This window comes from Astatotilapia calliptera, chromosome 17 (assembly GCF_900246225.1).
Source record: "Astatotilapia calliptera chromosome 17, fAstCal1.2, whole genome shotgun sequence".
In the NCBI taxonomy this organism is placed as follows: Eukaryota; Metazoa; Chordata; class Actinopteri; order Cichliformes; family Cichlidae; genus Astatotilapia; species Astatotilapia calliptera.
In genome coordinates, this window is record NC_039318.1 from 31,380,824 (window position 1) to 31,405,986 (window position 25,163).

General features: G+C 39.9%; 1 protein-coding gene across 1 annotated transcript in view; it reads right to left on the reverse strand.

Annotated features, from left to right (window-relative positions):
* Positions 1 to 25,163, reverse strand: part of pdzrn4 (PDZ domain containing ring finger 4) — a 43,583-nt gene that overhangs the window by 9,349 nt on the left and 9,071 nt on the right. The window contains exons 3-5 of the mRNA XM_026146908.1: positions 8,108 to 8,373; positions 7,222 to 7,324; positions 198 to 296 (exon numbers count right to left, since the gene is read on the reverse strand). Of these exons, the coding sequence (XP_026002693.1) occupies positions 198 to 296; positions 7,222 to 7,324; positions 8,108 to 8,373 (468 nt within the window). The remainder of the gene's footprint in view (positions 1 to 197; positions 297 to 7,221; positions 7,325 to 8,107; positions 8,374 to 25,163) is intronic.

The following is a 25,163-nucleotide window of genomic DNA, read 5'->3' on the forward strand; positions in this document are numbered from 1 at the left end:
TCGTATGTAAAAACAAGAATTCTTCTGTGATTTCATCCTTTCTTTGACTTTTTATCACTCCAAACAAAGCTGATCATGGGGCCCCGGTTTATTACGTGATCAGGCAGCTTTGTCTCTTATTGAATTTAATCATTTTTTATTTTTAAGGGCTTCACTGCAGGACAGTTTTCTATGAGAAGTGTTGTTTCTGTCCCCACCTGGCTCACATAGATCCCAGTGTCCTCCTCATCATCAGTCCTGTAGCACAGTGTCAGGCCCAGCTTTTCTTGGCTGTTCTGCCTGCATAGCTCCACTTCCTGTTGCAGAAACACGCACACACATAAAAAGAAAAACAGTAAGGACTCTTTGATCGGGACCATTTTACTCAAAAGAAAGGTATTGTTTTGCAGCCGCGGGATCTGGACACAGACTGCAGTCATTGAGTCAGCTACAAACTCCTCTGTATACCAGAGTATTCTAGAGTGAGGTCCTCTGTCTGACAGCTAATGCTTGGCCCAAACTGGGTCATGCAACAGGACAATGATTACTACTACAACACCTGCAAATCTTCAACAGAATGGCTTAAAAACAGAAGAGAATCAAGACCTTCAAGTTATTGCAGGTAAAGGTGATTCCACAAGGCAGTTTTTCACGAGACTGCACATTCTTCAGAGTCCGTTGAAAACTTTCTTTCTTACTTGACTTTATATACTTTCTGAGTAAAGACTTATAGTGCAGTCAGTCATTGTGTTATCGTGTACAAAAACCTATCAGTCTTTGCAGCTTGTTGCCAGATTAGCAGGGTGCTAGTCAGTCGTACTGATAACAGAATTTTTAATCAGCAGAAGATTTGTAAGGAAGCCTTTTGAATTTGGGTATTTTCAGCATTGAGAATCTACAGGCCGAGCAGGTTTTTCAGTTCCACATTGTTTTACCGGGTATTGCTTTAAAGAGACATATAACTGCAGTGATCACCAAACACGATAAGCAAGCAGAAACACATACAGCACAATAATTTATATAGTCCAAGTATCGCATGACATCATATATATAGATATAGGCTCAAATGGAGCCCTGTCAAGCGATCTGTCAATCAATAACATGAAAGTCTGTCAAACGTAAACCGAACATGTGGCAGCATACTGTGCAGATCTTTGATGGCTGTTTTGATGCCATTTCATTCACTGATACCCTCCCACAGGAATTTTCTCTCAATTTAGCCTGACTCACAACTGGTTCCTTTTGATCTCAGCTGTGTCTAAATGTAATGCATAAGATAACTCCAACGGTAATCTTTATTAACCCCTCAGTGCCAAATTCATTTCACTGCTGTGATATGAAAGGCGGGGTGGGGGATGGATTGTGTGGGATAGATTGTGGGGTATAAAGACGCTGAGGGTGGGTGTGGTGTTCATAGGGGGCAAGAATTAAAAATTCCCAGCCCCCTTTTTTTCTGTCATGGGAAGCAACGATGGCAAAGATTGACAGGGGGAAGAAATTAATTTCTTTGGCATGTTATCCCCCTGTGGAAGCAGCCCTGACCTTCAGAGGTTGGGTGGGGCGTGCAAAGGAGTTTACAATATTGCAACACCATGTGCTGGTTTTGACAAGCCACACTCCTCAGCAGTTTAGTACACTGGTTGATTTGTACAGCCCCTGGCAGTGAAATAACAACTGCATGCAGTGAGATCAGGCAGCACTAATGCCTAACGTCAGTGCACATTGGGCGGTTCGCCAGGTTTCAGTGGATTACTGGATGCCTGGATCCACGGGTGCTAAAGCTATGAAGTGATTTGATTAGTGATGATTGGATCATAATCTGTGCCGCTGAGTTTGGAGCATGGCACAGCAATGACTTAAAAAGTCATTTCATCCGGCTTGCAATGCATATGACAACTGATGTGGTTTCCCAGCCTAAATAGGGAGGATCACATTTACCACATGTTACAAATATATGGGAGAAATAACGACACATTGACAATGGGTGGCATTTTATTACCACATTAAACATCTGGTAGTAACATTTCACTTTTATATGCACTTAACTGTTACTTCATGTTTCATTTTAAAAGAAATAGCTGCCAAGTGTAATGTTCACTGCCTCATTGTGTCCTCATTGTGGCTGATGATGATGCTGATGATATCCTTTCAGCTTTAGCTGTTTCGAAGTAGCAGTCTTTGAATTTATATTGATCATAATTCAGTCAATCCGAAAAAGATTGTGGATGATTTTAAATGACAGGCTTCCCACTGATTGCCATTTATTGCGGTAAATAGGTAATAGTACATTTGTTCATTCTGTATTTTACTTGTTTTTCAGGCTTAGTGTTCACATTTTGCTTCAGCTTCACTGAGCTTTTCAGCTTTTAACTGTTAGTTATGTTAGAGATATTTCAGCTTAGTTGAATTCAACTGATTAAGCATTAGGGAATTAAGCGGATGTGACTGTAGTAGTAGTAGTCTTTACCAGCTTTATAAGGAAATACTGTTTGTTAGGGGCAGAGTGTCCAAAAACCAAGCTATAAATTTGGGGCTGTGGGTTTTGAAACACAGAAATGTACCTGCTGCAGAGAGTTTAGTTACAGCTCGAAATAACTGCAGAAATATTGCAGTTTCATCGTACGTTTGTTTTTTCTCAATTCTTTCAAATTTGTTTCATTTTGATCCAGAGAAAGTGGTACTAGGCCTTTTTGCATTTTTTTCATTTTGCTTTATACTTCCACAACCCAGCGCTCAATAGGACCCTTTGTTCTTGCACATCTGTTTGCATACCAGTATTTGCTTCAATCTTGGTTTGGAAGATTAAAAATTCAGCATTTGAAGTTTGGCACCTGTTGACAGTCCATAATTACGACATTAGAACAGGATTAATTTGGCAAACAGATAACTGAATGCTGTCTGGCAGGCAGCTGCCACTTTATTAACCACACTATGCAACCTAGTGATCACACTGAGTCTTCATTAAAATCCGTTGTTCCTCAATATTACTTTGCCTGGTAGGTGGATATAAAAGATGTGTCTGAAGAAAATACCCATTTCCATACCCGCATGGTACTGGGTACCCTAACTGCAATGGCTTGCTATTCAACTGTGAACTTTATCTTTTAGAATAGTAATCAAAGCATCCACATAAAAACTACTTTGAAAGTCTGTTGCTACTTGACGATATTGTGGTATGGTACATTTGGCAGGGTATTATGACTGCAGGGGTACCCATGTGTACGATCAAACTGAAGTGAAGCTAAACCTGTCAGTCAGAAGTAATGTTCCTGGGAATTGCAGCCCTATTCTGTTTCATCCAACAGGAAAGCAATTCATGTTTCAGTTAGATACACATGAATGGACAGAGGAAAGTGTAGACAGCTGATTTGATGTGTGTGCTTGTGCATAGATGTGTGTGCTGACCTTGTTCTGATACTACTGCTATTACCACACACAAGCCCTCCGCTCCTCAACCTTCCCCAGACCCACACAGGAGAATCTTTTATCCAGACGACTGTAAAGGTAAGACCACAGCTGGCAGCAGACAATACCCTAATGACCCACAATGCAGTTCACTGAACCAGGAAGTGCCTATTAAACCAGCGAAGGCACCTCGGGAGTAGCAAATATCACCCATCACTGTCACCTGGCATGATATTGAGGTCTACTGGCTGATTGGTACGGTTCATCTGTCACAATGGAGACACTTGCAAGTGCACGTGGTAAATGTGCTCTTTTAATCACAAGATTTTAGTAAGAAGGAAAAAGAAACTTAGAGATTAGCAAATTTAAGAACAATAAGCATAAATCATCCACTCAACCAAACGATATACACTCAATGGGCAGTTTATTAGGCACACCAAGTATCAGGTTGGACCCCATTTTGCCTTGAGAACTTTTTTAATTCTTCTTCAGATACTTGGTCCATACTGGCACGATAGAATATATATGCAAACAACTGCTGCAGATTAGTCAGCTGAACATCCATAATGTGAATCTCCTGCTCCACCACATCCCAGAGGTGCTCTATTGGATTTAAATGTGGTGAATGTGGAGGCCAATTGAGTACATTGTTATGTTCAAGAAACCAGTTTGAGATCATTTAATCTTTGTGACATGGCACACTACCTTGCTGCAAGCAGCCAACAGAAGATACTGCCGGTAAACTGTGAATGGACAGAGTCAGTAGCAATACTTAGATAGGCTGTGGCTTTAAACAATGTATAGTTAGGGCCAAAACAAGGCAGTATGGATTCATGACAAATCTGATGCCAAATTCTGATCCTGTTTCATTTTCATAGAAGAAATTGAATTTTGGTGAACCCGTGTGAATTATAGCTTCAGTTTTCTGTTGTCAGCTGACAGGAATGGCACCCAGTGTTGGTTTTTACTGCTGTAAATGGTAAATGGTAAATGGAACCCTTGAAGTAGCCCATCTACTTCAAGGGTGAATGTGTTGCGCATTCAGAGATACTGTTATTTGAGTTCCTACTGCTTTCCTATCAGCTATAAGCAGTCTGATTAAGATAAGATAAGATAAGCCGCTGAATTGATTTTTTCTTTTTCAGAACATTCTTTATAAACCCAGAGATGATTGTGCAGAAAAATCTCAGTAGATCAGCAGTTTCATACTCAGTCCAGCCTGTCTGGTATCACCAACCATGCCATGTTCAAAGTCACTTAAATCATCTTTCTTTCTCCTTTCTTGCTCGGTTTGAACTTTAGCTGCAGTAGTCATGTTGACTTTGTCTTCATGCCTAAATGCATCAAGTTGCTGTCATTTGATGAGCTATTTAGATATTAGCATTAACAAGCAGTTAAACAGGTGTACATACCGAAGTGGGTTGTGATAAATTCTTTTAGCAGTTTGCTAACAAAACCTTGCTCAATACACATGGTCCTGATCTGGGACGCATTGCCTTGGAATATGCACAGCTGTGGTTTGTCATTATTGGTGCCCAGAGAACACATCTTAATGATGATCCCGTCACGTTTACAATAGCACCTATAAGGCAGCACCACATTTGTGCTTGTTTGTTAAATGCCTTGTCAGCTAAACGTGATGAATGATTAGTGTATTTTAAGTGGTCCCCTGACACCTAACTTTAACAAGTTAATTACTGGTCTAAAACAATGACCTCACAATTGAAATTCCCTTCAGCTTCAGCTAATAGCTAGTTAGGCAGTCATAAGAAGCTAGAATTATAATTGACATGCTAAATATTGCATAGCTGTGTATATACTGTGAACATGTTAACATTCTGGCATTAGCAAAGAACTTGCCTTGAATTTCACGGCTAAAGACTCTTGTTATGATATACAACAGATGCTGTTTGAAATGATTAGCCACTTTAATTAAAATGCCACAGATTTCATCTACAAGTTTTTTTCCCTCTCACTGAAACAATGAGTGCTTGCTCTATTCTGAAAAGGCGCACAAATATTTCTGACAGACAGTTCGTGATAAAAGGGAAACTAACTGCCTGTGAATAAAACATACAGGTAATTCAACTGGGAGGCTTTTCAGAGAGGGATTTTCTTTTTGTACAATTATATGAAGAATGGCCTTCCGCACTAAATCCAGGGACTTTGCTATGCTATACAAAACAATCTAAAGAGCAGATGCTGCTTTGACAAGGGGTGGCCAATTTTCTTCTATTACTGCAGTCTGCAATTTTTCTTGTATTGTTAGATTTGTGAGCATCGTACATCTTGACCAACCTTGTATTATCCTCTTAGATTGTGTATAACTGACTCATGGTGTCCTCTGTTCTCCTACATCAATGGAAAATAAGTTTTATCTGTTCTTATTAAAATAACATCATTAGCTAAATGAGGTTTTTATTCCACAGGTATTGTGCAATGTCTGTCTTTAGGTACAGATAGAGTTTTGATGCGTACTGAAGGACTTTTATTGGAAAGTCAGTTGCAGAAACAAGAAAGAAATAGCAGAAAGCAAAGGATGTAAACTGGAAATGCCATTGGTCGTGATCAAATATCAGATTTTGGTATTTTAATTTATGAATTTTAAACTGCTGGTGCCAGGAGAAAACTTTAAGAATGCAGAAATATGTGCCGTTATGTGAAAAGGTTTCACAGGACTATCTGCATTACTGTAAAAAACTAAGGACAACCCAATAATCCAAGAGCTTGTAGAACCAGAAATATCTTGACGTAATCATTTTCTGTCTGATTTTATCAGTCTTTCACTTTGTTGTGGAGGAACTCTGGCCCACTATTCTTTATAGCACTGCTTCGGTTCATTAAGGTTTGCAGACGTGTTTATGCACTGTTCTGTAAGGTCCATACACAGTATTTCAGTCAGGTTGATCTCTGGACGGAGCCATTGCAACACCTTGATTCATTTCTTTTTCAGCTATTCTCTCGTAGGTCTGCTGTTGGGATTATTGCCCTGTTGCAGTACCAAGTTTTAGACAGACAGCCTCACATTTGATTCCAGAATAAGAATATTTTGGCATACAGTGTAGTTCATGGTCAACTCAATGACAGCAAAGTGCCCATGTCCTGTGGCTGCAAAACAAACCCAAATCATTACCACTTTGATATCATATGTTTAAAGTGCATTGTTTCAGAGGTCTGTAGTAGTAAAGAATCTGGCTTACTTACCCACCTAATTCCTATGGAAGAAGTACATGTGTACTTGTATAGCAGGATTGGCCACTTGTGTAAATAAATCTACATGTCTGAGTTCACAGCAGTTTTTTTTAAGCTAATTTTGTCAACTTTGCTACAGTTTTTGCTATTAAGTTAAACAATTACTTTATTGCACTGCAAGGTGGCAACTGCTTTCATTTTGTTATAACTGAATTCAGTGTTGTACACAAACACTCATAATGGAAATTTGATCTTGTAAAAGCAAATGTTAGGGCTGTGTTATTGCTAGTGCTATGGACTCCTAGAATTGTAGCGTAAAATTAAAACCTAACCTAAACAGTCTAGCCTAGCTAGCTGCCAGATTATCTCATTATAGGTTGTCCATCCAGATCATTTCATAGCATATATTATCCCCATGTTTGTTTGTCTAAAGGATGCAAGGTTTTCTTTATCTTATTGTTCCACTAAGTTCTTTTCATTTGTAAATTTGGTGTAGGTTCAAACAAAAAGGTGATTTTGTTTTCTTTTAGCAAAGACGTTTGTGTATGCGAGGTGCGAGGAAGAGGTCCCTAACGGTGGCTGGTTAGAAAAAATGTAACACATACTCTTAAGAGTGATCACTGAGAAGATGATGCAAGACTGTACCTCATACTCATACTCTACGATCCTCTCCACATCTGCTGTGGTGTTAGACAGGTACTCTGGACATTCATAAAACTCATGTTCCATAGTGTGGATTGAGTGACAGCTAGAAAGAAGAAAAAGTAGAATGTTAAAGATCATTAAAATATGTGCTGGTTATCTCTTTGCTTCATGGCAGTTTATTTCAGTTTAGTCAGATCATTAAATAGACAGACGTTGTTCAAATCCATGTAGCGATATTGCAGACACCACACAAGGGCTGTATAATTTCATATAAAGGACAGCTATGTTGCCAGCTATTGTAAGTTATTATTTTATATCACATTTCTTAATAATGATTCTCATTTCACCACAAAACTCCAAACAAGCAATTTGGTAATCAACTATTGCCCTCATAAAGCCATGACCTCTGCAAAATTGTCACAATGTAACAGCCTCTCTGTAATCACTGACCACGACTAGCATATTCGTAGTTTTATGGGACAAAGTGATTTCATTTGTTGCCAAGCCAAGCCCTGTAAACAGCCACAGAATGGATGTAGCATCAAAATGCCTGCTCTATCAGCCCATTGGCTTTTAATCGCCCAGCAAAAGGTCCCATTACAGAAAATGGATGTAGCACACCGAAGCAATTATTACATGCGGGTTTGGCTCTGCATAATGATATCAGAGTACTTAGCGTTCCAGGGGGTTTCCAAACCATGATACGGCTGCTTAATAGCTACTAGGAAATGAAAGAAAACGGCGTTGAAACCTCCGGTAAGCTTCAGATTCATTTGGGCCAGGAAGAGTATAATTCCCTAGTTGTGGTTAAAAACATTTAGAGGAAGGATCTCCATCCTGTGTAACATTAACACTCATTTACCTTTACGTAAATGCTTGCCCTCACCTGTCAGACAGCAGGAAGGGACAAATGTCAGGGACTGGTGGGGTAGCAGGCCGAAGCTTGGCCAGTGCCATAATATGTTCAAAGGTGATGTCTGTTTGCGTGCACACATCGACCACACACACGTCCTGCGGCGAGCTGGTGCCGTTTTGTACGACAGCCGCCGCGGCTCTGGTGGGGGTACGTCGGAGAACCTGGACAACGATAGGGTCTCGCCTGATGGCCTCCACCACTGCTTCATCATGTTCGACCTTGGCCAAACCATTTACCTGGGGGGAAACAGAAAGCAAATAGTTTCAGGAAGTGAGTCTTGCAATGTGTCACTGTGAGAAAGCAAAGGAAACAAGCCTTGTATTTAAGATCCCAGTGTTTTTTTGTTAATCCAGGATGCATCTGACAGCCATCCACGCTCTTTTCAGGAGCAACTGGTTCCAAATTCACACCTGGAAATCTCAGTACAGCTATAACTCTCCACAGTTAAGCACTAATAGCTTCCAATGAAGCAACTACCACATTAGTTAAGTGCTTTTATAAAGGGCACTTTGCCTGTAATTCTTGATGCCGAGAGCACCTTACATATAGCACTCTCCTGTTTTGTTTTTTTTTAACAACGCAGCACACTTTTCCCAGCAGGTTCAAACATTTTAACTGTTGACCAGTTATTCAAAAATGTGCTAACCTTTCAACTGGTAGTAAATCCACAGAGACTGTACTAGAAAATACAGAGAATGCTTTTGAGAATACTCCCTAAGCATGCTTTAATGAGCAGTTTTGCCTCATGTTCTTCTGCAAATCAGTCTAACTCAGATGCATTATTTACTCTGAATCCCAACCATTAGGCCCATTAGATGCAGATGCAGAATAATAATAATGATTTAGGGAAATGAGCAAAGTGGAGTGAGTAGACTTCACCCCACTGGGAGCACCAGTTTTAGCAAGTAGCACTTACTTAAATCGCAAGATCAGAAAATGTTGAGCCACAGGAGAAGCAACTGAGAACAGATATGCTGGTAAAAATTCATTACCAAAGTGTCGTGATTCCTACCCTATGGGTGGACATGTTTGTGCTTTAACTTGGAGTGTAAACAGTGTAAAGATCTCCTTTAAAGATAAACCAAAGCATGAACCAATCTGTGGATCTGGAGAATTGTTATAAGCCTAAATAAATGAAACACAGAAACAACGTATGGTCCTCCAGTTGATCCAGTCAAGTCACTACAGTTTCTGTATATTCTTATGTACCTATTTCTTTAATGAGCTCAATGTCACCTTAACACTTTTACAGAATTGACCTACAGAATTTTGACCTGTGCTGACATTTAGCATTGGTCAAACAACCGACCCTCTGGGAAGTGCTCATTAGCAGCAAAATCTGTGTTTTGTACAACTGGTTTTTGCTATTATGTTGCACTCATATGTGACATTTGTTGCTGTTTTTAGGACTAACACAAGTTCATCATTACACACCAAATCCTGGCAACTACACCTTTGAAATCAAAACCTGTAACTGAAAAGTCCCAGTTTACTCTGTTTATGCTCATCCTAAAGAACGTGTCGAGAAAGTTTCATCACATATTTAAGTTCTAATGAGGTCCAGATGGGCACATTAATCTCCAATCAGTAGGAATGCTCTGTAAGGCCGAAACGGTTTGTTCGGGTACACCTGCCGGCGTGTTTACCTGCTGTTGTTCCTCTATTCAACCTGACTATTGAGGAGGTAAATGGGCGAGATTAATAGCCAGCAGATGTGACAAAGACCGGGGATAATGACTCAGAACGTGTAGGTTTTACGTGCATGTGTGTTTGTCTGCAAGTGCTTGTGAATTGCGCATTTTGAAGATCATATGCATTAAATCTATGGCTTTTGGGATAATTAAGCCACAAATGAGGAGATAAAGAGATGCAGACAAGTTCGAAAAATGTTTTAAAGCTTTGAGACAATTAAGATGTGGACTGTGGAGACATTTTCTGAGTCACAAAGTAAATTTATGTATTTCTTTTTCTTGCGTGTTTGCAGCTCCCTGCTGTTGATGCGTTTTTAACTTGTGAATTTAATTAAGTCACAGCATCTACCTTTCTATCTGTATGTGTGTGGGGGTGTGAATAAGCATATATGGGAGCAGTGCATCCATAAGCACTAGGTGTATTAAGACATATATATAGGCGTGCAGATTCCATCAATATGAAGAAGTAATTCCATTTTGATGACAAGATCCCTTTCTCATTACTGAAGCATGCTCCTGTGACCAAGGTGACAAAGAGACAATATTACAGCATTGCATCATCTATATGACCCGCAGAAGCTCCAAGAGGGTGTTAAAAATAGCATCAGTTCAAGGGGGCCCATGGGGACAGCTGTAATGAACCAACAATCTAAGCAGAGCCTTCATATACTTCTGAAGTTAAAGGTTATCATTGCCAATAAAAAGCGTTCCCAGTAGACTTAAACTAAAGCTTCTTTTCTGTCCAAACATTCTTCCCGAAAGGTCGAGGTCCAAAGCGGTCTGCTACACCTGGAGTGGAATGAATTTTGTATACTGTAGTTCATGTTGTGTTTCTTTAGGTGTTCAGCGAGCGTAGTGTTGGCAATAAGACGATCAGTAAGTCGAATAAGTATCAAAAGCCTACTGTTTGACCGTTTTATAGTTGTACTTAAGGTTTACCATTTTCCAAACTTCATTTTATGAATAGAAAAAATAAAGTTTCAAAACTTAAAATTGAATTAAAATAACATATCAAGATATCTGTATATCTAATTTCTAATATAATATCTAAATTATTTATTTAAAGGGAGCTTAACAGTGCCAAACAAATTCTATAGAGTAGCAGATGCTGCTACTGCTGCTAATTCTGCAATAGTTAGCTAATTAGTAAGATATCTTTAATATGTACTTTTTATATAAAGTATGCTTGAAATTATCTGTTGTCTGTAGCTATAACAAACTGATGTCTTAACACATTACAGCATCAATACAGATTTTTGAGTAATTGTAATTAGTAAAGAAAATGTAGCTTATCTTATCTTTAGCTAGTGCTGTCTTCCCAGATAGGTTGGACCAGCAGATACGTCTCGCTATCAATGGGTCCCCTTTTGTCTCCAGAACTGTCTTAATTCTTGATGACATAGATTCAGCAAAGTGCAAGAAACCAATTGAGCTTTGTGACATGGCATATGGTCCTGCTAAAAGCAGTCATCAGGAGAGCTACACTTTCTCTCATGTTATTGTAGTTTTTACCTTACATTACAAAGTGCCTTTTCAGTTGTTATGATTTGATGCTAATTAACAAAAACTGAATTGAATTGAATATCAGTGTTATCCTAGACTTACTTTAGTCCAAGTAAGCTGTCCCTTTCTTTGTCAAGTCTGAAATGTTAAAATTTGCTTTGATATTTTACTTTAATGACTAGAAAGAATTTGGTACTATCAAGCCTCACTTCCAAGCTCTCTGTAATATTTTGCTGCCTTTGATGCAGGCATTTCACACACCATTGCCTATAAAGGGTTACTAGTGGACCATGATGAAGAAATGATTGTTATATGTCTTGAGAGCGGGCTGAAAGTAGCACAGCATCTGGCCTAAAGCATTTAATATTCTCTATATGTCTGGTCACCCTTTAAATGTGTCAAAAGGTTTTATCAGTTAGCCACTAAGATGGTTAAATGTTGTTTCCTCTTTTGAAATCCAATAGGAGAGATAAGAAAAGCCAAGCGATAACAGCAAGTGTTTCTATGGGTGAGCTTGGGTCTAGCTGTACTTTTGAATGGTTGTGTTTGCTGCACAGAGATAAGATGGAAAGCACTCAGCCTCACAGCTAAATCTGACAGATATGGTGTCATTGTGAGCAAATGGAAGCCAACACACAGAGAAGACATGCACACACACAATTCCAGCATTACATTAGCTCCAGACAGACTTTAAACAGCACTACGATATGGCTGCTGCAAGCACGTTTGACTGAATAATACCAGCATCTTCTACTGAATAAGTTCACAATGGGCCACGAAACAATAAGCTCCTGAACAGAACCCCCCTCCATTTATTCAACCCTGACCTCATCTGCCCCTGAAGAGATGCAAGCTCAACACCAGCAGTATTTTCGTTTTCTTTCTTTTGTTTTGTTTTGTTTTGTTTTTTTGATCAGATCATGATCGCAATTTTTGTGAACCTAAGCTGAATGCATGCAAGACTGCTTTTACATTCATGGAAATTGTTATATTGTGATGAATAAGGAAACGCAGGTGGTGTGCCCTGGTAATCTGCCAAATCTCATTTCTCTTTCTTCTTTTGTTGTATTGAGATGATTCGAGAGGGCCCACTGTCAAATGTCTCATTTCAATAATAAAAGTCAATAATAAAACACATGCAATATCTCCTAGTGCTGCAGAAGCAAAGAAGCTCATGGTTTCATACATTTGAGTGACAGGCTGTTCAACTGGTGAGCTATATGCTCGGCCAACTGAATAAGATGTGATGCATGTATGACAAGCAGCCAGGGAAAACTAGGAGAACAAATCTGAGTGGGATTAAATAAAGCTTTATTTGAATCAGCCTTTCTAAAGCCTTGATTTATATTATCATCTAAAGGTTTACATTATATAGACTTGTTTCACAAAGCCTCAGATACATAGATTGGCTACATCCATTTTTTATAAACAACCTTAGACCACTTACTGGTTTCGCTATTTTAATCTGTTGAAATCAGATGTTACAAGCGCATTTTACTGAGAAACTCGGCATCCCTGCACGCTCGTACAGCTTTTCAGTCAAGTCCACTGCTTATGCACCCTAACCCTTTTAATCCAATTTTATTTATGTAGGGCCAAATCAAAACGACAGTAACCTCAAAGCACTTTATATTTTGAAGACCAACAATCTGGGGATGAACTGTCACTTGTGGGAAAGTAGGATGGAAAAAACCCATTTAAACAGGAAGAAACGTCTGTCAGAACCAGGCTCGGAAGGGGCAGCCATTTGCTGCAACTGGTTGGGATTGAATGGTTAATGAATTGAAAAAGAAATTCCATGCTGTATTAAATAAGATCTCGTTCAAGAAGAGTTTACTAAGCACATGGAGCTTTTTCCAGTCAAGCCACATCCATCTTTTATATACAGGCTATGGTTAGTTATCCCTGTAAAGCCTGAACCATGAAATAATTGCCTGTAAATTCAAATTTTGGGAAGCTGGTATCTTTACTTTAATTTAATTGCAATCATAATTAATGATTGTAGCAATACATGTGTCTGTATGCATACATCGGATTTTTCAGGAATAGAAAAATTCACATAAATAATGTAGAGGACTCAAAAATGTATGTATGAGATATGATACACTTGGAGGTTTAGCCTGGAAGTGAACCTGTTAACAGTTAACTGCATTTAGCTGTAGAATTTGTAAACTGCTTCAGGTTTTAATTTGGTTAAACTAGAACACAATTCTTACAATGATTAATATCAGTTTAAAAATGGAGATTATGATTTGCTGTTCACGATTCTCCTTGACAGACATGGTTAATACAACACTGCTTTCTTGCCTGACTATAAGACATACTATCTTCTCTCAAATTCAAAACCAATCACAAGCGATCTTTTGTTGATCAAGTGATCTTCAGTTTTTTCAAAGCGTGAGTGCCTTTTTATGTGATATGAAAAACCAAGCAGTTGAGCTTTAAATGGTCAAGTTTAGTTTCCTTGAAACTTTTAAAGTGCCCTGAAGTAAGAAAAGAAAAAACACAGCATGCAAAAGCTGCCACTTTAAAGCCATTAGAGAATCTGTATAGCTTTTAGACGTGACAGAGCGGCTTAAGTTCAAATGCACCCCGGTCACAGCCAACTTCAAGCCGAGTGCGATGACTGTCTGAAGTAGATGAGTTTTACTGTGATTATTTTTAACCTATTTTTAATTAGAGAATATTGTCTGAGCACGTAGCTCTTTTGTTAGCAAAATAAATGTAAGAGAGGAAGTCCCTGTGCGTTTGTGTGTCTGTCCTTCACCATGCACTGTTCATGCAATCTACTTCACACTTGGTAAGTGTGCTGGCGAGGGTGAAGGCGTTTGGATGAGTGGTCCTCATATTTTGGCTCCAAGGTATTTTCTGTTTCTCTGTCACAGCAGGAATTTTTTCAGTGATCTTAGCCTTTGTGGTCAGGTAATGAAAGCAGGCTCACACTTTCTCACTGAGTGACTGCAGAGTGTGTTAAAGTCAAACTTATCACCCAACTATCAACTGTTCCACCATCTTTATTATCATTAATTCAGTCTAAGCAACTAACAAAAGGAAACTTTATGTTTGATTGTTTAGAAATGGCAAGCATGTTTTTAATGGCTTACTCCTATCAACTCAGGCCAATTGTTTTGGCTTGTGACCAACTGTAGCAGCTGGGGATGCGCTCAAGGGCACCTTAACATGCTTATAGTCACCTTAATAGCTGTCCATGGAGAGATGAATGTGTATTGTTGCACTGATCCAAACCAGAAACAATTCAGGTTTGAAACATTTAGAGCACGGCCTTTTTTCAGAAGGAGAAGCTCAGGATAAATCAGATTCTTTAAAAAAAACTTACTTACTTTGTTTATTGTCCCGGTGCTTTTTTTTTTTTTTTTTTTTTTTTTAGATGGGCTTGTTCGTCTTTTCCAATCAGAAACTGTTCACTATGCATTGTACCGCTCTGCTGTTTTACATTTCTGTATCACACCAATTAATCAAAGTGACAAGGTATTTAATGAGAGGCAATTAGAGTGTTAACCAAAATGCAAATCAGACGGGGAGGCAGACCGGGAAGGGGGCGGGGGGCATTTTGTGTGTGTGTGTGATAAGCTAAGAGTTCACTAAATGCTTTTATTAGGACCCTTACTTGTCGAACTGAGTCAAGCAATTCCCACTTGGACTTGTCTGCACCTGCGATCGCATCCGTGTCCTGTGAGTGTGCGTTCAAGTTGTTACAAGTGTCCTTCAGTGATTTTTTTTTTCTATGTTGGCTCCTGCATAACAGGCGAAAACAACCAATTAGTTCTGCTCGAGGAAGATGGCATGACAACATGAAAAACAGATTAAAAAGCTGCTGTGGGGACGGATGTTAAGTAGCTCGCTCAGGTCACTCCCTTCCACATCACAGTGCCTGTGCGCTGAAGATTAGACTGTGTTTCCTCAAGGAAACACTCTTCACAACGCTGGCTTGTTGCTGCTGGAGCTTAGCCTCACAGGGAGCAAATGGTGGAAATGTTGCTACAGCGGAGTGTCCTTTAAATGGTCTGAAACTAAAGAAGTTGGCGTTTTCCGTGTGTCTCTGTTTAATGATAATCGCTGAAAGTAACAGGCTGTTTTTTTGTCCTTCAACTACTTATCCTGCACTGAAAACCCTTCAACGTGGGTCATGGTCACCTCTCAAGTGTGCTTAAACAAGATGTCGTTTTCTGCTCTGAAGATATGCTGTCATGTTTGTTTGGACAGTTAAAAGACAGTTTCTTATTTTTCCTTTTCTGTTCCAAGTTTTTTTTTCTTTTTTAAATGCATTGATTAGCATTTTTAAACATTAAGAAGCCAGTAAGGATCAAAACTCAGCACATATCTGAGTTTGTAGACTTCACAAACTGTGGTAATATTTATTTTGTGAAAAACTATACAATCTAGGAATCCTTCAACCATATCTTGATGACTTAACCTTTGATTACAATCTGTTGTGGACACTGGCAAGGACAACTGGAGACATGAAGGATGTTGTAGTTAATCCTGGTGTATATCTGCTGCCTGGGGCACTTGCACAGTTGTAAGGGTATAATGTAAAGTCTCCGCAGACAAGTCTGCACACTCAGAAAAACTGATGGGCACAGGGATGTCTGCACAGACCTTCCCTCTCACAAATTTACATCACTTGGAGCCATGTGGATCTTAGTGCGCTTGGAAAGTGTTGGTAATGGTTTGCAGGTGTAGCCTGGCTAGCTCAGTCGATAGAGCATGAGACTCTTAATCTCCGGGTCGTGGGTTTGATCCCCACGTTGGGGGAAGCTGTTTTAAGTACAGAAGATAGAGTTTGGTCCATCTTTCCCTTGTAATCTCAAAAAAACCATTTAGTTCACTGCTGCGAATTCTTTACGTAACTTCCTCAGAGATTCTCCAAAGTATTCTTTTTCTGATGGTTTTGTTTTTGCATTTCCACCTTCTCTTGACAGGATCTTTTTCTGCTCTAAACTCTGCTCCAATAAGATTGGTTAATTCAGCTCAGTTGACAAACAGAAACCAAGAATCTTAAGCTACATCCAAACTGGAAGCATTTCACAGTGATGTGGTGACCATAGGAAGTGAATGACATTCTGCGAAGTGTAATTTAAGGTTCCGTAAATGTGTCCGCTCCCGTATACATTTTCATTTGGCCATTGAGCAGAGTGGGGTTTTCACCAAGTACACCTCCCATATGCATCTGCTGAATGCTGATTGGTTGATAAATGGGCAAGTATAGGACAAGGAGCATGAGTGGAGTTCACTGGGAACGGGGAGAAGCATCAAAACAAACAGTAAATAAATATGGCACAAAAAGCAGAGACATGAGCTGCAGTCTACACTTTTCTTCGTTTTTTTCTGTAGCAAAAATTCTGTCTCCCTCCCTTCAACGCCAGCTGATCATGGCTGCCCCTCCCTGAGCCTGGTTCTGTTGGAGGTTTCTTCCTGTTAAAAGGGAGTTTTTCCTTCCCACTGTCGCTAAGTGCTTGCTCATAGGGGGTCATATGATTGGAGTTTTCTCTGTAGGTAGAGTGCGTTTCCTGCTGAACAGACAAATTAGGCTTTAAGGCAACTATAGGCAAAAAAGCGCAGGCAACAGGAAGTGGGCGGGGCTTAAGATAAACTTTTCTCTACTTCCAGGTGATCGACTGACGTGACTACCAATGATTGTGAAGAATAGCATATGACCTTGTAGTAAACACATTAGAAGGTTACCTTGGCAACTGAAACATAGACTGTCCGCAAGCGACAAGCCGTCAACTTCAAAGAGAAGAGGAAATCGCTTCCAGTGTGTTAGTAGCTTTATCCTCGCATACAGATTTTACATATACAGATACATTTCGAAGGATAGGGTGTTACCTTTTTCAAATATGCACCTCATCAGTGCACGCTAAATTAGTTTTTAAGGGTGTTGAATACCTTTGTGATTTACTGTCATTTAGAGAGGATTTCAAGTTTAATGCTGCTCACAAAAACAAAACAAAAAAATAACAGGGTCACAAATCTGTCAACATGAGCATTAGCGGACATCTTTTTACAGCCCCACTGTCACGAATAGCACTTGACCACTGACGAGCAGCTATGGAGGATGAATATAAAGAAGTAGTTCAGAAAATCCACTTACAAAAGGATTGTGTTTATATCATATTCAGCTTTAAGAAAAAAATCCTACAAACTTTTGTCATCAGTCGTCTCGTACACAATTTGTATGGTACTCTATATTCTTTTGATTGTACTTGTTGATGGTTTCACACAATTTCTCCCTACTGTTAATACAATACTGACAGCAGTTGTTTGCTTCTGTTTTATTTATAATGGCTGATATGATATAATCAGTACTTTTATTTGTTAAATTCTTTTCAGTGGACTGATTTTCTTTATCTTGTAGTCTAGGTATTTTTCCCGTCTTTTTGTCGACATATAACCCATTTCAATTTGATTTAAAAGGTTAAAAATAGATTCTATATAGCCGAAGTTGCTATAAACAGATGCCGCATATCTCTGTGTTTCTGTTTTTGTTCTTTTTTTGAGTATTTCAAGGGTTTTCTCCTCTCTCGCTCCACACGTCTATCTTTTCCTACCCCGGTGTACCAACACCAGCAGTAAAACATGCACGCAGACATCAGAGAGTGTTGACTTGTGACTGTCATCCCAAGCAGCAGTTTTCTGATGTAAGTGGGGGGAAATCAGAGGTTATCATCTGTCAGGGAATGCATTAAGAACCATCTCATTTCCTGCTCTTTGTACCACTTCTATATGCAAGACGGGCTTCCTTTCAATTAGGCTTCATGAATACAGATCCTTCTTACTGGTTCAGCCTTAGAATGAAACATGATTTGCCTTATTTTGTGCGTTTTGGGGGAAAAAATATTTTATTCATAAGACAGAGTGTGAGCTACAGTTTCAAAAAACAGCCTCCTGCTGTATCATCCCTGAGACAATCCAAGCTATTTCAGCTTCAATTAAAAGATACTTTCATTCAGTTTCTACCTGATGATTAAAAAAAGCTAGTGGCAAGAGTCAAGAGGTTTGCTTCTTATTCAGCACCTACTCTAACCTGGCAGTTTGCTTTATTTTCTCTCATAAAATGACTAATGCCTTCTAGATGGTGGGCTCATACATCATGGCAGGGCCAATGTGTCTGTGTTTAACTAATAGGCTCTGTGTCCTCAAGCAGCCAGGGATGGCACGGGTTATTACAAACTGCATCAACAAGACATTCATTACCCTCAACATCCTAGCAACCAAATCACAATTACCACGATCCAAGAGTGAGCATCCAACCCCACTGCCACGCTCCTATTCCCCGCACACCATGTCGCCAATGCATAAATTAGCCTCCTTTTGTCACACTGGGGGGTTGCCGGGTTGAGAATTAGCTCTGTTTGTTTTGCTCGTGATGAGATGGGATGCGCTGATGATGGATGACTGCAAAACTTCTTTACTGACAAATCAATAAATGCGGTGTGAATCCTTTTCACTCGTGTATCTGTACATATGAATGTGTCTGGGTGCCTGGAGAATAAGTGAATAGTTTCATGTGTGCATTTCACGCGTGTGTGTTTATAGCAGATAGCTGTTCTGACTGGCTAATGTACTCGGGGCTGCACTGTAGCAGGACTCTATTGTTGCTCTGAGTCCTCCCCACAGCCATTAGATCGCCATTAATCTCTCATCTGCCATTAAAACAACAGCCAGCAAGCCGAGCTTAACAATAGAGCGCCCCTTCCTCCAGCCCCTTGATACGTACTAGCAATGAGTTTGAATTAGGCTCTCGGGGTCACCGATTAGACCCTAATAATTCATCCAGACGGTTGAGTTCACAAAGAGGTTACATGTAACACTTCTGTATGAGAAAATGTAACAACACTCCTGTATGTGCATAATTTTGAAATTTAGAAAAGGTTGAGTCTGGATTTCACTTAGTTACTAAATACCATGCAAACCCAGCCACATTTTGAAGATTTTGAAGGAAACGAGGAAGATCACAGAAAAGGTTTGTGGATGTAGTGAAGGAGGACAAGCAGAGGGTTGGTGAGACAAAACAAGATGCAGGGGCTAGGGTGAGATGCTGGCAGATGATCTGCTGGAGCAACCCATGAAAGAAGCAGCTGGAAAGAAGAAGATGGCCTCGTTTTCTTGCACAATTTTATCCTTGAAAGCCCTTTTCAAATAGCAAAACAAGTCATCAGATTACAGCATTTCTACTTTAATATTTATGGCATTAATCATAAACCAGGCAAATCATTTCTCCTAAACCAATGTCGACTCATTTCTTCTATAAACTGAACAATAACCACTGTTTTTGTTATGATTCTCACTTTTACTAGGGAAACTAGTAAATATTAAGTCTTCTAAGTATTATGAGTGTTATTATTTTTTTTTAAGGATTAAAGGATGTAATGTATAGTATTCAAAAAATGATGTGGGATAAGAAATAATTAGAACTTGTCCAGCCTCATACCTTTAAGTGTGGCCACGTTCCATTCGAGGACCCTTTTGTTTTTATTGTCTTGTGTGTACTCAACCCCATAGCTATGGGTTAGCCATACAGAAACATTGTTAGGGTTTTAACAGGTTCAAGGAACTGACACCATATTCATTATCAGCTAAGAGACACAGAGAAATCCAAGGCTGACTGTGACATCTGTCGGAAATTAGCCTCTTGTTGAACTGAAGCAAGTAGTGACAAACATCTACCCAACTAACATAGATTTTTCTGCAGGATTTTGCAGAAGAAAATATCAACATCATTTGTTAATTGATTGGCGATTAACAACAAGATATTTAATATTTGTTTTGCCATGACGTTTGTGATGTATGTATGTTTAAATAAAATATGAGATGTTCAGGAAGTAGGCATCATTACTGAAGCAGACTTGCTGTGAGTCTTAGTTATTCACATGGGCAAAAATGTGGTTGAAGGCAAAAAAAAAAAAAAAAGCCCAAAAAGAAGGAAGCTGGATGCAGAGGGCATAATTAGCAAAAGTGTTAAAGCTTGGGAAGTAAAAACATTTTACTGGGGAGCAGTAAAAATCAAAGATTTATGTGCTGCTTTTTGCATAAAATTAAGTCTTTTTCTTTCCTCTAAAGAAGCCTAGAGTGTGAACTTAACATTTTCCCTCCTCCTACCGAATTTTAGCCTATTTCATTTTAAAGTGATGCATGTTTATGCACACTGGAAGCACCTAACACATTAGCATTATTCATCACATGAAGCTCGCTCGGTCCGCCCTTTGGTGGGGAAGAAAAACGACTTCACACTTCACTAGCTGTGAGCGGGCGAGAAGAGCTCCTTCCAGCAATGAAAAATACTTCCATCCAAAAGCATGGCTGGTTAGTTAAGTGAGAGACGCACTGTGGTGCAATTTACCCCTCATTCGACCCAGCTTAATCAAGGCTTAAACTGTATTCACCATTTCAGGCAGTAGAGTGTACGTCTGCAATATGACTGAGTGAATATCTAATCACGTTTGCCACCAACATAATATAAGGCGGATGATGATTAGTGGCCGGGGCTGTGCCGAATTTCAAACTGACTCGCTAAATCAGATCATTGTTTCTCAAAATGTGTTGCATATCTGATTCATATGAGTTTCTAAATAACAAGGCAGTGAAGCATGTTGTAACAATGATGGCTCACTGAGTAAGAACACATTCGCTCATCTTTTTGCTCCATGTTGTTTATCTCTCCTCACAAGAACGGCTACAGCACAGGTCATGCCTTAAACGATCTATGACCTGGCCTGAAAAGGGCTTGCTGTAGCTGTGTGAAATATTATATTTGTTTCAAAGGTACAAAAGCAGTTGTTTGAACAATGCAGCTCTTGGCACAAACTGGGTTGCTTTGTGTTATTTTTCCTACAGAGAGTGAAAAATGTTTTTTAAGGCCGCTCTCCCCAACAAGGGGTCTGTTGTGAAAGCTGTTATTACTTATAGGGTTGCTTTCTAGTATCCTGCATGAAGAAGTGCATCCACAACATGAGCCTTGATCATCAGCTTTAGAGGAGCTGAACTAAACACACTGGAAACACAGTTCCTTTAACCTAATGCTAAAATTCATGCATATGTTGTCTCTAAGTGGTTAAACGGTGGCTAATGCTCGGATGAAATTAAGCACTAGGACAGCCTCTATCATGATGAGCGTCCTGGTGTAAAAATCCAAAATTGATGCCTTCCTTCTCCAGCACGCTGGATTTGAACCTTTGGTGGCCTATTTCCGGCCTGTGGCCCATACGTTTGACACCCCTGGTGTAGTTTGTGGACCTATACAGTACTGTGAAAAAAGCTTGACTCACCTTTCACTTTCTTGTATTTTTTCCTTTCAAAAAGAACAATTTTATTGGAATTTTTAAACTGGTCTTTCATTGACTTCAGCTTTTTCACTGATTTTCAGTCCAGTCCTTGTACTTGACCATTTTCAAAAGGCTTTTTGTTTGTTAAGCCACTTAATGCTGATCTATGAATAAGAGATGAATTAGTGTTGTGTCTATAATGAACAACTTAACAAAAAAAAACAACCCAGTTTTCTGTGTATCTTTAGATCTTTAGACACCTTGTCATTAGAAGCCTGCTGCAAAAACACCAGTTGTTCACATTTCGTTTGTTAAATCTATAAAAAATGCTAACGCTAACACAGTTTGACAGCGTAAAATAGTATTTCTGTACCAGCAAGGTGCCAAAGAGCTATTAGCTATTAGCATGCATATTTCGACATGCTGTGTACTTAAAAAAAATTAGAAAACACTGTGATGCTACATTTCTCCAAGGGGTAGTGGGGAACTTGTCAATATTGATGGAATTAGGAAGATAAGTACCATCAGACTACAATTCACCATGTCATACCACCTGGAAAGCATCTGATTCATGAAGGCTTCAGTTTCCAGCATGACAGTGATCTCAATGCAATAAAAGCATCATGGATAGAAAAGCACACAATGCAACTCACTTTCAGGGTGGATGTAGTAAGGAGGTAGAACAGATCATCTGCAATTTGCAAGGCTGGTGGTTCAATTCCTGCCTGCTCCAGTTTGCATGCCAAATATACTCGGGTGGTGAACACTAACCCCAAGTTTCTCCTCAATGCATCCATTGGAGTGTAAAACTTATGAAGCACTGAATAAAATGCTCGTGTAAATGAGGCATTTTGTATAAAGCATTTTGAGGGCTCAGGAAGAGTAGAAAGGTGCTATATATAAAAACCAGCGTTTATCATTTACCATTTATCAATCATAGATTCATTTGAAGAAGACAGCTGCCTAAGAGAACTCGGGCTGTGTTGAAGAAACGAGGTGGTCATACCAAATATTGACTTTCAAATTTATTAGAACTGTTTAAATTTTGTTTTGGCCTTATATAATGTATCTTCATTTTTCCTGGTGTATTTCCTATGTACAACTATATCCCACCCCCTCAAGTACAATATGAAGAAATGAGGGGTGGCTCAAGACTTTTCCACAGTGCTGTATTTTTCCAAAAATAATCAACATCTTTTCAAAGATCTTGGTAACATCCTTTTACAAGACAGTCTCTACTTAAGTTTATTTACTCTCAATGACAATAAAAACAAGCTTTCAACTGATTAAGACCAAGTGATACGACTGAAAGATCCGGAGTTAACAGTCAAGTGGGCTTTGGGTGCCTAGTCATGCCTAGCTATCACAGTTTCTACAGATACAAGTTTCTGTTTCATATCACTGGACGTCTTGGGAAAAAGGTCATCGTAACATCCTCAGGTTTCTATCTGTCATTGCAATAACAGCAGATGTAGTGAACTGTTTTTCACTTTTTTCACAAGCCTTTAACTGTACAGAGAGTTGGTTTGTATTACAGCACAAAAGCTGGTGAGACTGGTTGACACACATTCCCTAATCACAACAAGCACCTCTTAATATATATTCGCACAAACAAACAACAACAACAACAACAGCAGAGCTTCAGCCACTCTGCCATCCAGAGGGCATTTCCCATCTCAGCATAAGGCTTATGGTTACACCCCCCCACTATGCAGATGGTTTAGTGTTATTCTATCTGTAACTGGACTCGATGCCAGGCTCTGAGTGGGCCTAATGACTCCTAAACCCGAGTTGGTTAAGTGGGAATTCAACACCATCTCCCAGCTGTAACCTAATCTCCCTCTAGACCACCTGGACCTTGGATACACCCCGTGGGTTCAAAACGCACTTGACTGTGAAACAATAACAGTCCATTTGCATTTTTAAGCACACCGCTAACAGCGTCTTTGAGACACATGCAGACACCATGCTGCCAAGCAGACGACACGGAGGCCGTGAAAGAAAAACATTGCAGTGGATATTATGATCCCGCAAGCTTGAGAAATTCCCGGCAATGAAATTAAAGGGGAAAAAAGAGGATGTTTGACTATTAAAAGTATGACTTAAATTTGGTCTCAGATGAGAATCACACCTTCTCTGCCAATGAACTTCTCCAAAGACCGAGAGAGATTTTACACTAACATGGAGGTTGTGAGGTTTTTATGTCTCAGAAGTTGTGTTTCAGTGCCCCCCCCTTGCTGTGACAGCCGAGTGTCTGGAGGAGTATTTTCTGCATATTTCACGCGTATGTGTGCATTTTTCTCAGCAGTGTGTAGGAGCAAACGCCTGCAACATATCCATAACAGCTCCAGATGGTTCGTCATAACATCTGTCTAACCTGACAAAACATAGCCTGCAGCGTGTGGCCATAAGGTGTATTATTGGGTTATTCTGGCACAAGGTTGACTTCAGACTGTATAACAGTCATTGGCTGACAGCACACACACACACACACACACACACACACACACACACACACACACACACACACTGAGACTAGACAAAATTACTGGCTCTCTGTGCCACACGTGAATGACAGGCTGCCTCTGTGTCTTCCACTGCTATCTTCTTCCTTCCAGGGTTTACAGAAAATCCATGCCACCTCCGACGGTGGGGTTATGCCAGAGTGTATTAATGAGTCGGATAGAAAGACAGCGACAAACAGGCAAAAAGACAGACAGGAGCAGCCAAACGGAACGGACTTGAAACAGTGTCTGGTGACTGATAAGTGATGGGGGGAGGACGAGGGTGACACTTTGTGTTTTGGAGAGGGCGAGGTTAACAAGGGAAAAAATCAGGAGAATTTGGAGACTTATTGATGGACAACTCACATTTCCTTGCTTTCAATTGCCTCATTCTCTCTCATGCTGGCTTTCCCCTTCCAATTTTACCTCCACCTCACCCTTTTTTCCCTCTATCTTGTCCAGGCCACTTGGCTGATCAGTGAGTATGGTAATCAGGGAAAGGCTGATAACAACTGATAAGTCCTCTTGTCAGATGCTGAGGGCTTGAATGACATTTTTACACAGTCGTGAAAATGGAGGGGAACAAACGCAGTAAAGCTGGTGAATGGATGGCCTCTGCGATTCTGCTTGTGTGATACGCAAATAGGCATATCTACCTCCGTGCTGTGTAGTTGGGTGTACGCGCGTCATGTGTGCGTTCTTTGCCTCGTCTGGAGGGGCTGCAGGGGGAGGGAGGCGAGGAGTGTCACTCTGCCCGCAGAAAGGGCTTTCATCCTGGGCTTATCAGAGCCAACACAGGGGGAGATTGTTGGCCGGTGGTGCGAAACGACAACTCTTACTGCCCCCGCAACCTCCCCCACCACACACACTGGACCTGTCTTCCCCTGACTTTGTGACTCCCCCTCAGACACAAACACAGGCACAAAAGCATGTTTGCTCACAGATGCACAAAGAAAGAAAAAGGAACATTAAATGCGCTTATGCTTCAGTCCACCACAATCTGCTAAGCTTCACACACAGACACACATACTTGTATTTATTA